Source organism: Schistocerca piceifrons, chromosome 4 (genome assembly GCF_021461385.2).
Source record: "Schistocerca piceifrons isolate TAMUIC-IGC-003096 chromosome 4, iqSchPice1.1, whole genome shotgun sequence".
Classification (NCBI taxonomy): Eukaryota; Metazoa; Arthropoda; class Insecta; order Orthoptera; family Acrididae; genus Schistocerca; species Schistocerca piceifrons.
This window is the reverse complement of record NC_060141.1, coordinates 296,092,998-296,105,757: the sequence shown is the minus strand read 5'-3', so window position 1 is coordinate 296,105,757 and position 12,760 is coordinate 296,092,998. Positions and strand designations below refer to the sequence as shown.

The window sequence follows — 12,760 nt, the reverse complement described above, 5'->3', positions numbered from 1 at the left end:
TTCTCTTGAGAGATTTGGTGGCACGTCTCGATTTCATGACTCTTGTCTATGGCGTGTCTGGAAAGCTCATCAACAAAACAATAGCATTTGATATTAATTAGTTCACTTTTTTCATATATTGTTCCAGGTGTTTTTTTCTGCCACGTTCCGTGATCATGTCCAGCACCATATTGAAATTTAGTGCAGATAGTTCATCACACTGACTTACGTTCTCTATACTTCGAAAGATTCGGAGATACTGCACATTAACATTACTTTAAAATGTTATATTTTAATAAAATCTGTTGGAATAAACATGTTGTTGTGTTATACTCACCACTTTGATGTAGTTACTACGGTGTAGTACGCTAAAGATGATAGTTCGGTCATTCGAAATATAAGCATTTTCCAAATCTACAAAAGAGACCGCCATGCGAATCGACTGACTGTGCTGTATACAACAGTGTACTGAGATTCTAGATTCGTTCTGCCGACTGGTTCTGACCTACCTTCCGCTCTGTCTGTTGTTCTGTTCTGGAAAGCGGAGCACACGAGAACACGTTGTGATTTAAAATGCCTCCAAAACTATTTGGGTATAACCTGTAATTTTGTACGTGAACTTATGTTCCGTCTAAATAACTAATTATGTTACTTGGTTTCGCAGTGAATGTTTTAAGACTAGAGAAAATAGCAAAGATAAAACTGTACTTCCACATGAACTTGAATTAGCTTGAACCCGGTTTCGCAAGATAAACTTCAGATTGTGTAGCCGTAAGTAAACACAAACATGGTACATGTCAGGTGTGAATTTGGCGTCCTGTACAACTTCACATTTTAGGGCCGGAGTTAGGTTCATTTGTGCGTGTAACAGAATGTCAATTATTTTTGTACGAAATAACATAAATATTTATTATGCAGAAAAATAAGTAGTAAAAAAAATAAATATTGTCCGTGTACACCATGGTGCTGCCAATCGGATCGCCTTTCTTCTGCTGACTTGCATAGCGGCATCAACCTGTAACAAAAGTATTCATTCACGTAACGAAATAGATTTTACATTAAATGCTGTGTGATGCACAGTGCCCTGCGATGCCGCAATGATATACTAATACCTGCTGTTGTCTGTCGCTAGTTCTGCTGACAAAAGTTCTGTTCGGTTCACTGATCTAAGTTGGAAAGTGCTGTTTCTAAAATAGTGTGTAAATTGTAGAAAATTTTAGCAATTAATTGCGCACCAGGTCAAGCCAGTCATTTCAGGTCTTTTCATTCTGTTCGCTTCTGAAGATATACTGGAACAATTAGAAACATGTAGCATTCTTTTCGCATTTATTACGTACCGGAAAACCATGTAAGGTAAATTCAGAAATTGGCGACAGTCGTCATATACCATTGATTGAGATTTTTACGGAATCTTTGTAACATAACCGAAAGATACATAAATTTCTGTATTCTGTAAAAGCTATGCACCATAAGGTCGTATCGTAACTCTTGATAACACTCTGGTAAATAAGACAAAGCCTCGAATAGCTTTTAGTCAGTATTGGCTGAAGGAGAATTAAATCAGTTTTCCTGAACGTGTGACTGGATTTAGGTTGACAATAACAGTGAAGATCTATAAGTCGCAATTGGTATAGCAATCTGATACACCATTTTAAAAACAATAAAAAAGGAGAATGGTTCCTTCTCTTAAGACTGCAACCATTTTTGCTGGGGCTAAGTACAATAGATCTGACGAGGACGACGATGAAAATGTTTAAGATTGATATTTGCATGTCGTGGTCTGAGAAGGGAGATGATAATTACAGAAAAGCAATGGAGGTCGCATAAGTCGAACAACACACAAATTATTGACAAAGGGAGATCGCTCTTGTTATTCGTTACAGGTTAAAATAGATCAGATACTTAATTTTTTTATTTTATACTCTTAGGAAGCTGCATTTTGAGGTACCGCAATGGACCTTATTGTGAGTTACTTTAACTTTGGCGCGTCTAGCATTGCCCAGCCTCGGTACGATAGGAGTCTACTGTACGGCTTCTTTCCATACTACCAAACGTAGATGTATAATTAAAGAAAAGAGCTTTTTGATGCAATAGCTATTCTTTAGTGCCAAATTTAAATAAATTTCCCAGTTTTAGTCTCTTTAGTTCAGCGAAAAAGTGCCTCCATGTGCTACAGCATCTTACGTACAAATTACTTGTCTAGAGACAATACGAGCACATATTTTGTGCAAAAGATCCTTCCCAGTTTCCAAGTACACTCCTGGAAATGGAAAAAAGAACACATTGACACCGGTGTGTCAGACCCACCATACTTGCTCCGGACACTGCGAGAGGGCTGTACAAGCAATGATCACACGCACGGCACAGCGGACACACCAGGAACCGCGGTGTTGGCCGTCGAATGGCGCTAGCTGCGCAGCATTTGTGCACCGCCGCCATCAGTGTCAGCCAGTTTGCCGTGGCATACGGAGCTCCATCGCAGTCTTTAACACTGGTAGCATGCCGCGACAGCGTGGACGTGAACCGTATGTGCAGTTGACGGACTTTGAGCGAGGGCATATAGTGGGCATGCGGGAGGCCGGGTGGACGTACCGCCGAATTGCTCAACACGTGGGGCGTGAGGTCTCCACAGTACATCGATGTTGTCGCCAGTGGTCAGCGGAAGGTGCACGTGCCCGTCGACCTGGGACCGGACCGCAGCGACGCACGGATGCACGCCAAGACCGTAGGATCCTACGCAGTGCCGTAGGGGACCGCACCGCCACTTCCCAGCAAATTAGGGACACTGTTGCTCCTGGGGTATCGGCGAGGACCATTCGCAACCGTCTCCATGAAGCTGGGCTACGGTCCCGCACACCGTTAGGCCGTCTTCCGCTCACGCCCCAACATCGTGCAGCCCGCCTCCAGTGGTGTCGCGACAGGCGTGAATGGAGGGACGAATGGAGACGTGTCGTCTTCAGCGATGAGAGTCGCTTCTGCCTTGGTGCCAATGATGGTCGTATGCGTGTTTGGCGCCGTGCAGGTGAGCGCCACAATCAGGACTGCATACGACCGAGGCACACAGGGCCAACACCCGGCATCATGGTGTGGGGAGCGATCTCCTACACTGGCCGTACACCACTGGTGATCGTCGAGGGGACACTGAATAGTGCACGGTACATCCAAACCGTCATCGAACCCATCGTTCTACCATTCCTAGACCGGCAAGGGAACTTGCTGTTCCAACAGGACAATGCACGTCCGCATGTATCCCGTGCCACCCAACGTGCTCTAGAAGGTGTAAGTCAACTACCCTGGCCAGCAAGATCTTCGGATCTGTCCCCCATTGAGCATGTTTGGGACTGGATGAAGCGTCGTCTCACGCGGTCTGCACGTCCAGCACGAACGCTGGTCCAACTGAGGCGCCAGGTGGAAATGGCATGGCAAGCCGTTCCACAGGACTACATCCAGCATCTCTACGATCGTCTCCATGGGAGAATAGCAGCTTGCATTGCTGCGAAAGGTGGATATACACTGTACTAGTGCCGACATTGTGCATGCTCTGTTGCCTGTGTCTATATGCCTGTGGTTCTGTCAGTGTGATCATGTGATGTATCTGACCCCAGGAATGTGTCAATAAAGTTTCCCCTTCCTGGGACAATGAGTTCGCGGTGTTCTTATTTCAATTTCCAGGAGTGTATTTAAAGGAAGAATACACAACCCCGAAGAAACTGCAGTGTGGCTATTTATTTACAAGTGGGTTCTACTGTACTATTGTCGTCTGCTTGAGGTAATCTATTCTTTATGGCTCACTATAGAGAGCCGTCACGATCATATTCCATGAAACGATGTTGCCTGGCAACGAGTGCTATTGAGCTGTGCTAGAGTATGCGGCATGCCCCACTAACTCAATATGAAAGTGCTGCATACAATGTCTCAATGTGTGTTTCTCACTTAGTGTCTTTAAATCTAATGAGCCACAAAACTGTAGCAACTGTGATTCAAGTGCTTTGTTGGAGAGAGCAATGTTTTTCTTTGTGTTGTATGTAAAGCCCGACATCATTGTCTGCCTTCTGTCAACTTGAGGCACACAAGTTCGATGCTTCCACCTCCTGGCCCGTTGGAGAAGACACACGCGGTATGCTGCATCTGAGCTGACCTCTGCCTGAACATGCTGTAGTCTGAAGGTTCGGGCAACTGGGACTCGAACAGCAGCTGTCCGTAAACCGGCGGTAGTTCTCTACTTCGTTCACTGCACCGTGAGTGGAGCACTGTAGAAAATTTAATCCGTCGAGAAAAATTTTGATACAAAACGCTTTCAACTTTCGTGTCTGTCACACTAGAGTCACTTGTGTGTGTCTCTGTGGATTGTTGTTGCAATAGTGACCTTAGTTGACTTTGTATTTCCCCAGCTTCATTTAATCTTTCAGTGTCTTACTGTGCTGTTTTCGGCATTATAATGGTTGTAGTTCATCTGTCAGAGTGTAAAAAGGAAAGTGTGTTAAGTTCTAACTGATTTCGTGGGGATTAGGAGCACAAGTTATTATAACGTATTATGTATGTCATTGCTTACTACCAGTGGGTTTAAGCAGTGTTTCTATATACAGGGTGAATCTCCTAAGACTTGCACCGCAGATATTACGGAAATGGTAAGTGCTATTGATGTGTGGTTTTCACAGAGTGGGTTGGTAGTCAGGGGCTCGCATTGTTAGCCGATCAATATATTGTAATAATACGTAGAAAGTGTATTTTTGTGCAGACATGCACTCCTGAAACCGAACAATGCCTACTGGCATTAAAAAACTGAATGTAAGCTATATTAGAACGTCAGTGATGTCTGTTTCAGGATTCTCGTGCGAGTCGTTTCGAGATATCGTAGTCTGAGAAGTTCCCACACCGACGCTTGCACAATACCTTTGCTAGCACACACTAAAGAACAGCACAAGTTCATCCACTACCTATGTGAATTCTGACCAGTAACGAGGTAGTTAAGCATCACAAGTTGCGTTCAAAATTACCACCGGCAACTCCAGTACGCGCTTTCACTCTGGTGGAACGACGGGTTACACGTGCTAGCATTTCCGTGGAGATGTCCGAGTAGGCTTAGTAGTATGTCGCTGAATATATCATCGGGTGTAGTTCGTTGGTCTTTGTAGACGGCGTCATTCAGCTTTCTCCCGCTGAAAAAATTCTACAGGCGTCAAATACCGGGAGTGGGCCAGCCAAGGTACAGGTCCTATGAAACTAATCCAAGGCTGTAGAAAGATTACGTGAAGACACGCTGTAGTGCTTCCTACACCGTGGGCTGGGCAGTCATCATGTTGCAACCATAGATTCCCTTCGTCTGTAGTGTAACGCCTTCTAGCTTCCATGGAAAACTGCCTTTTAGAAGGCTGCTATTGCGATACTTGGGCTAGTTCAGTGGGCCGTCTACGGAAAACGAACCTATGAGCAGATGGTTCACTATTCCATACCACACCTTTACATTCCCTGGACTCTTACACTCCATCTGACGAAGCCAACGGGGATTGTCAACAAACCAATAGCGCATGTTCCAGAGGATTACTTTGCCATGACTGATGAATGGGGTTTCATCACTAAGCAAGATACGTGATACAACAGTAATATCCTGCCTTAGTGGCCACGTAGAGGACTTGCCATAATCATTTCCATGCAACTCTCGATGGAGAGAAATGTGATAGGAATGGAACCTATGTCGATGAAGAATGCATAGGGAACTTGCCTGAATCTGCGCTGGAGCTAACGTGTGGGTCAACTGTAACAGCAGCAAGAACATTAATTTCCTCTCTTCTTTCGTCATTTGTTTCCTTCTGTTAAACTGTCTAAGTGTTACACTACCACTTTCACGTAATTGGATGAGGAGGTTGATAAATAACTGCCAAGGTGGTTGACGTGTATTGGGATATCTTGCCGCATACACCGTATCAGGAATAACTTCATTCTTTCTATACTCTCCATACACTATGACCATATCGACTTTTTCTGCATTGGTAAATCCCACCATCCACTCACGACCTGCTGCTTGAACTGTCACGCACTAGCTGACTAGCAAGTCAAGCAAGTCACAATATACTCACAGAATACACACACACTCTGTAAGCGAACATAACATCGTACCTAGCAACTACGCAGGTTGAATGGCACGAACGAGTGCCGGTGTGGAATCTTCGCACAATACGGTATCTCGTAAACGACTCGCACTAGAATTCTGCAACAAAAACCACTGGCATTCTTGTTTACTACACTTTTATGTTGTTGACGTTAATAGGAATTGTTACATTTTGAAAAGTCTACTTTTGCACAAAATTCACTAAGTATTATTACAGTCTGTCTGTTGAGTAATGGCACGATCCGCGGACTGTCAATCCATTCTGTGAAAACCGCACATCAACAGCACATCATTTCAATAATATATGCGGTGCAAGTGCTAGGTGTTTAGCCCTGTATACACCCATATACATGTAAGCATGTGTTTTTGATGTCAGCATTAATTATAGCCAGTGATTCTAATTCTCATGTGCAGGAGGATTATAATGAAAGTTCTAGTTTCAGAAAGCTGTTAAAAAGAGGACCGCTGGTCAGAATGACGTCAAATTTGAATGAAATAGTATCGAATAACGGAGAAACGTTACGGAAACAAAAACAGCAAAAAAGTTGCAAAATAGAATATGGTTGAGAGGCAGGATACACGGCTATTCCTCAGTTTATGTCTTAAATGCTTGGCATAACTGCCACAATACAGGACCGCACGCTGCTGGTTAAGCTCTCTGGAGAAGAGCTATGTTGGCTCTATAGCCGTCCACAGTTGCGGAAGTGTTGCCGCTACAGGACTTTGCGCAGTAACTGTCCTCTCTGTTATGTCCCATAAATGTTCGGTGGCTTTCATGTCGAGCCGTCTGAGTGGCTAAATCATTCCCTCGACCTGTCGAGAATATTATTCAAACCAGTCGCGAACAATTATTGCCCGCTGACACGCCGCATTATCGCCCATAAAAATTCCATCGCTGTTAGGTAGAAAATTGTCTCCAAGTAGCAGTGCATAACTGATGATCGATTCAGTGCGGCCAAAGGACCCAGGCTATTCCAGGTAAACACAGCCCACACAACTTCAGAGCCACCAAAAGCTTGAACAGTGCCTTGTTACAAATTTGGGCCCATGGCTTCGTGGGGTTTACGCCACACTCGAATTCTACCATCAACTCTTACCAAATGATATCGGGACTCAACTCACCAGGCCACGATTTTTCGGTCGTCTAGGGTACAACCAATATGGTCACAAGCTCAGGAGAGCCACTGCAGGCACTGTCGTACTGTTAGCAAAGGCACTCGCGTCAGTCGTTTGCTGCCATAGCTCATTAACGACAAGTGTCGTTGCACTGTCTTAACGGGGTCGTTGTGGTACGTGGCACATAGATTTCTGTGGTTATTTCATGCAGTGTTGCTTGACTGTTACTCTGACAACTCTACGCAAACGCCGCTGAAGTCGGTTGTTAAATGAAGGCCGTCGATCAGCGTGTTGTGCGTAGTGTGAGATAATGCTTGAAATTTGGTATTCTCGGCACACTCCCGACACTGTGAATATCGGAATATTGAATTCAAAAATGGTTCAAATGGCTCTGAGCACTATGGGACTTAACTTCTGAGGTCATCAGTCCACTAGAACGTAGAACTACTTAAACCTACCTAACCTAAGGACATCACACACATCCATGCCCGAGGCAGGATTCGAACCTGCGACCGCAGCGGTCGTGCGATTCCAGACTGTAGTACCTAGAACCGCTCGGCCACCACGGCCGGCGGAATATTGAATTCCCCAACGATCTTCGAAATGGAATGTCCCAAGCGGTCAAAGTCTGTCAATTCCTGTCCTGCGACCATAATCACATCGGAACCCTGTTCACATGAAATCATACGAGCGCAAATGACAGCTCCGCCAAAGCACTGCCATTTTATGACTTATATACGCGATACTATCGCCATCTGTGTATGTGCATATCGCTAGCGTCTAGCTCTAACGACCATTCCGCGGTCAAAGTCTGTCAATTCCTGTCCTGCGACCATAATCACATCGGAACCCTGTTCACATAAAATCATACGAGCACAAATGACAGCTCCGTCAAAGCACTGCCCTTTTATGACTTATATACGCGATACTATCGCCATCTGTGTATGTGCATATCGCTTTAATCATACCTGGTGTTGCAACATTAATGACCAGCGGTTTAGGTATTTGGGGAAACCCTTTCCGTAAATAACTGCGAGTTGAAGTCTATTCCTGCACCTAAGACGGCATGATCGAATGAATGCTGGAGAGCCGGCCAGTGTGGCCGAACGATTCTAGGCGCTTCAGTCTGGAACCGTGCGACCGCTACGGTCCCAGGTTCGAATCCTGTCACGGGCATGGATGTGTGTGATGTCCATAGGTTAGTTAGGTTTAAGTAGTTGTAAGTTCTAGGGAACTGATGACCTCAGATGTTAAGTCCCATAGTGCTCAGAGGCATTTGAACCATTTTTGAGTGTTGGAGGCGCGAAACCTACCTTTTAACCATAGAACGGCCCGGGCAACGGGCGACCATAAGCGGGCCGTTGGCCGTAGACACCTCGCCCGTAGCCGTAGGCTGGGCGCCAGCGGCCGTAGACAGGGGACCGGCGGCCCCCGGAGGCGGCGGAGGCGGCGGCTGCAGAAGCAGAGGAGCCCCAAGGTCCGGATGAAGCGGAGGCGGCGGCCGCCGCTGCGGACGAGGACGCGCCGCGTCGGCCCAGCCGAGACACCTGGCGGCGGTGCCTGGAATGAGTGTCCGGCGAGTCCTTCGTGTCCTGCGCGTCCAGTTCATCTTCTGCCGATACGGGCTCGTCCGCCTGCTGTTCACCGACCTCACCCCCTGGGAGCTGCATAATCAGCTGCGCCGCTTCCCCGAGATGCGGCGGCAGAGATGTCGTATATGTGGAGGCAGAAGCATCGCTTTCAGGGATGGCTGTTTCGTCCCTGATGGGGTTGTTAGGCGACGGATGTTCTTGAGGCTGTTCCTGGACATGACTACACGCCACTCCAACTGGAACGCTCACAGCTGTATTCCCTGGACGGGCTTCCCACCTGCATCTGTAGCCCGTTCTGAGATCGATAGGAGCTCTCTGAGTCGGAATTTCTCTTCTTTTGACGGCCGGTTTCCAGTTTGCCCTGCCAAAGTAAACATCAGTTATTTCGATGGATAAGAAATCGTGAAATAATCGTCATGTGCATCAGTCATGAACAATAACATGAATGAACTAAGAACAACACATTAACACGAATGCATTAGGCGTAAGTTCGTAACGTTTTTGCATTTTTCGTGTTGGTATTCCGGTTGGTATTGGTTTATCTATCAGTTTCCTTTTAAATCTGTAGTTCACTGTTGCCATTTGAGTTTACGCACTGGCATTTTGTCATTTGCAATAATGAGCGTAACTGTGGACTCTAGAACATTGATTGTCAAATGGAGAAATCGGAACATTTCCGCCATATCCTTCTGTTTGAGTTCAAAAGAGGGGTGACAGCAGCGAAGACAGCCAGAAACATTTTCACTGTGAACAGGGATAATGCCACTCGACAGAGCACGGCAAGAATTTTTTTTTTTTCGTTTCGATGACGTTCGTTTGAAATCAGGAAGACCTTCGAGGATTGAAGAAGATCGTTTAAACGCAGTAATTCACGATGGGCCATGTCGGTGTACTCGAGAACTGGCAAGAGTGATCAACTGTGACCACCAACATCGTGCGACATTTGCATGCATTGTGCAAGGTTAAAATATGGGTACTATATACCAAAATCCTAAAAAATCAGCGGCTGGCCTTGCTACTTGTCATGAATTGGTTCGTGAACAACACTGACCATTCCTAGCCGGCTACACCAACCGTGTAGTACGTGCCGACGTTATGGACATGAGGCACATCAGTGCTGAGAGTGTCGATGGGCTGTGATCCATCGTAACGGTATATCGGTTTCTTGTATTTACGCCCAACATTTTATAGAATCTGTCCCTCCGTAATTAATGTGTAATGTACTTTAGGTAGAAATGTTGCTAAGCAGATATTGCATAAACGTCAAAAATCAATCATGACGCAAAAAGCAGTTGAAACTTTTCTGAAGTAGTCAGCAGGTCGTGATCTTGTGTTTATCGTTCCCTACTCTCGGTCACGGGTTCGATTCTCGCCCGAGACAGGGATTTTCCGCTTGGGACTGGACGTAAGTATCGTCGATGTGCATGTCGCCGAAGTTGCGTCAAATAAAATTTGCTCCAGACCGTCGAACTCTCCAGCAATGAACTCCTAGCCAAAAAAAGCTATACGCACGTCTTTCAGTTTGGCTAAACAGATGGTCGAACTCTCGGAGCCGGCCGGAGTGACCGAGCGGTTCTAGGTGCTACAGTCTGGAACGGCGCGACCGCTATGGTCGCAGGTTCGAATCCTGCCTCGGTCATGGATGTGTGTGATGTCCTTAGGTTAGTTAGGTTTAAGTAGTTCTAAGTTATAGGGGACTGATGACCTCAGAAGTTAAGTCCCCTAGTGCTAAGAGCCATTTTTTGAACTCTCGGAGAGGAATGCCATGCTACAAAGGCAAGGGGAGATTTCATCAGCTGATAATGTGCATAGGTAGGGTGAACTAGCTACGATAGTAGAGGCAAATGCTTCGTTAATGTACCTGTTCCTCCTGTGGACTCTATTGAAGCTAGTATAGTGGTATTTTTTCTTTCTTATAAAGAGATTGAGGATGTGTCAGCATTTATTGACAGTCTAGAAGCTACTGCTAGTCTGGATCGTTGGTTGAACGAAGTAAGTTTGACACAACCAAGTTAGATTGTGGGTGAAACGTCATGAATATTGTGCGGTTGAACAAGGTGCTCACATTTCAGTAACTCAAGAAAGGACTCTATCAGCGCTACTGCATGCAGATTAGTGTCAGATTCTTCAGGCAATAACTCAATGGGCTGTCTCAGAAACGAAAGGAGTCGGTTGAAACATTATTAGACAGAATTAGGAAAATTAATATGAAAATGTATGAGTTAACGCAGAATGAGGAGTCTCATAGAATTATTCAGCACGAAGTAAAGCACGTGTCCGGGAAGGTATGAATGGAGAACCTAAAGGATCTGGCTGTTATTTACATCTACATCTACATTGATACTCCGCAAGCCACCCAACGGTGTGTGGCGGAGGGCACTTTACGTGCCACTGTCATTACCTCCCTTTCCTGTTCCAGTCGCGTATGGTTCGCGGGAAGAACGACTGTGTGAAAGCCTCCGTGCGCGCTCTAATCTCTCTAATTTTACATTCGTGATCTCCTCGGGAGGTATAAGTAGGGGGAAGCAATATATTCGATACCTCATCCAGAAACGCACCCTCTCGAAACCTGGCGAGCAAGCTACACCGCGATGCAGAGCGCCTCTCTTGCAGAGTCTGCCACTTGAGTTTATTAAACTTCTCCGTAACGCTATCACGGTTACCAAATAACCCTGTGACGAAACGCGGCTGCTACGCAACTGGAAGAAGCGGACATGATGACTCGGTTGCCGGATAAGCAGAGCATCTTTTCTGAGCATCAAAGTGCTATAGATATGAATATGCGTGCCACATTCGGAAACAATATAGTCCACCACAATGCTGTGGGTGTGGGGCAGTAGGACGTCGGGTGAAGTATAGGAAGCACTGGGCGACGTCGGAGTAAGGATCCGTTAAAAACCAACGGAAATTCATCTGCCAGACGGCGTTACCAGTAAGGAATAATGCTTCTAAGGCGTATGCAGAGGTGAAGTGTTTCGTGGTGGGCATGGTGAAGGGAATGGGACATACGTTTTTAGTGGACGTACGGACTCAAATGTCGGCATTCATTCCGTACGTCTTGGAGACGAAAAAACAAATTACGTGGAGTATACAACCATGATGTGGTATCATTGGAATCAATATTGCTCATTTTCTGTATTGGAGCAAAGAATTTTCGGGAATATATGGAAGTATCTCCCCACGTAACTGAGCGCTACTGCGCAATGCAAGGGCTGGATTTTCTGAAGAAGCATCATACAATACTCAGTCTTTCACAGTACACCACCAAACTCATTGCGAGAGTGTTCCACCTAGGTACGACTGTCACAAATGACACTTTGTCGCAAGGCACGTCGATCATGAAGGTGGAACTGAACAAACTGCGTACACCTACATAAAACTCAATTTGCGTGATAAAGAACTCATGTAACGCTTTCGAGTGAGTACATCATGAGTATTACTCATCAAATACACCTCATAATGACAAGTTCAAAACACGTGCATTCCAAACTACGTATTATGAAAAGCACAAGTTGTTACGTGCTCGCTCTACAAAAGTAAAATTGTTCTGCTGCTCATGTTTGCCCTTAACCACAAGAAAACCTGTGTCATACGCTGAGGCTTTCGAAGATCTCAAGAAAATGTCTAGAGGTTTAGCAGGGCATTCTGCTTTGAAAGACAATCTAAGCAACTTAATTTCATTTCTAGAACTAATCAAAGAAGCGTTTAGTATTTCAGAGCTCCTTCATGAACGCCATAAAGTGATGAAAACCAACACAACAATGAAGTAAAAGCCAACAGAAATCACAAGTGTTTTGTGCAACAGGAGCTACATAGCTTTCAGACGTCATGATGAGAGCCAAGATTCCTAGAATACCAGCACTTGTGGTAAATGGAAACGGAAGATTTTAAAGCATTCTGGAAGAAAATGGGCAGTTTCGTGGATTTCCAAAAACTGCGGAGAATGAACTGATTGAATGTATAG

General features: G+C 45.4%; 1 protein-coding gene across 1 annotated transcript in view; it reads right to left on the bottom strand.

Annotated features, from left to right (window-relative positions):
- Positions 1 to 866: 866 nt before the first annotated feature.
- Positions 867 to 12,760, bottom strand: part of LOC124796250 — a 33,728-nt gene continuing 21,834 nt past the window's right edge. Inside the window, exons 3-4 of the mRNA XM_047260351.1 lie at positions 8,518 to 9,157; positions 867 to 994 (exon numbers count right to left, since the gene is read on the bottom strand). Of these exons, the coding sequence (XP_047116307.1) occupies positions 8,521 to 9,157 (637 nt within the window). The 3' untranslated portion in view covers positions 867 to 994; positions 8,518 to 8,520. The remainder of the gene's footprint in view (positions 995 to 8,517; positions 9,158 to 12,760) is intronic.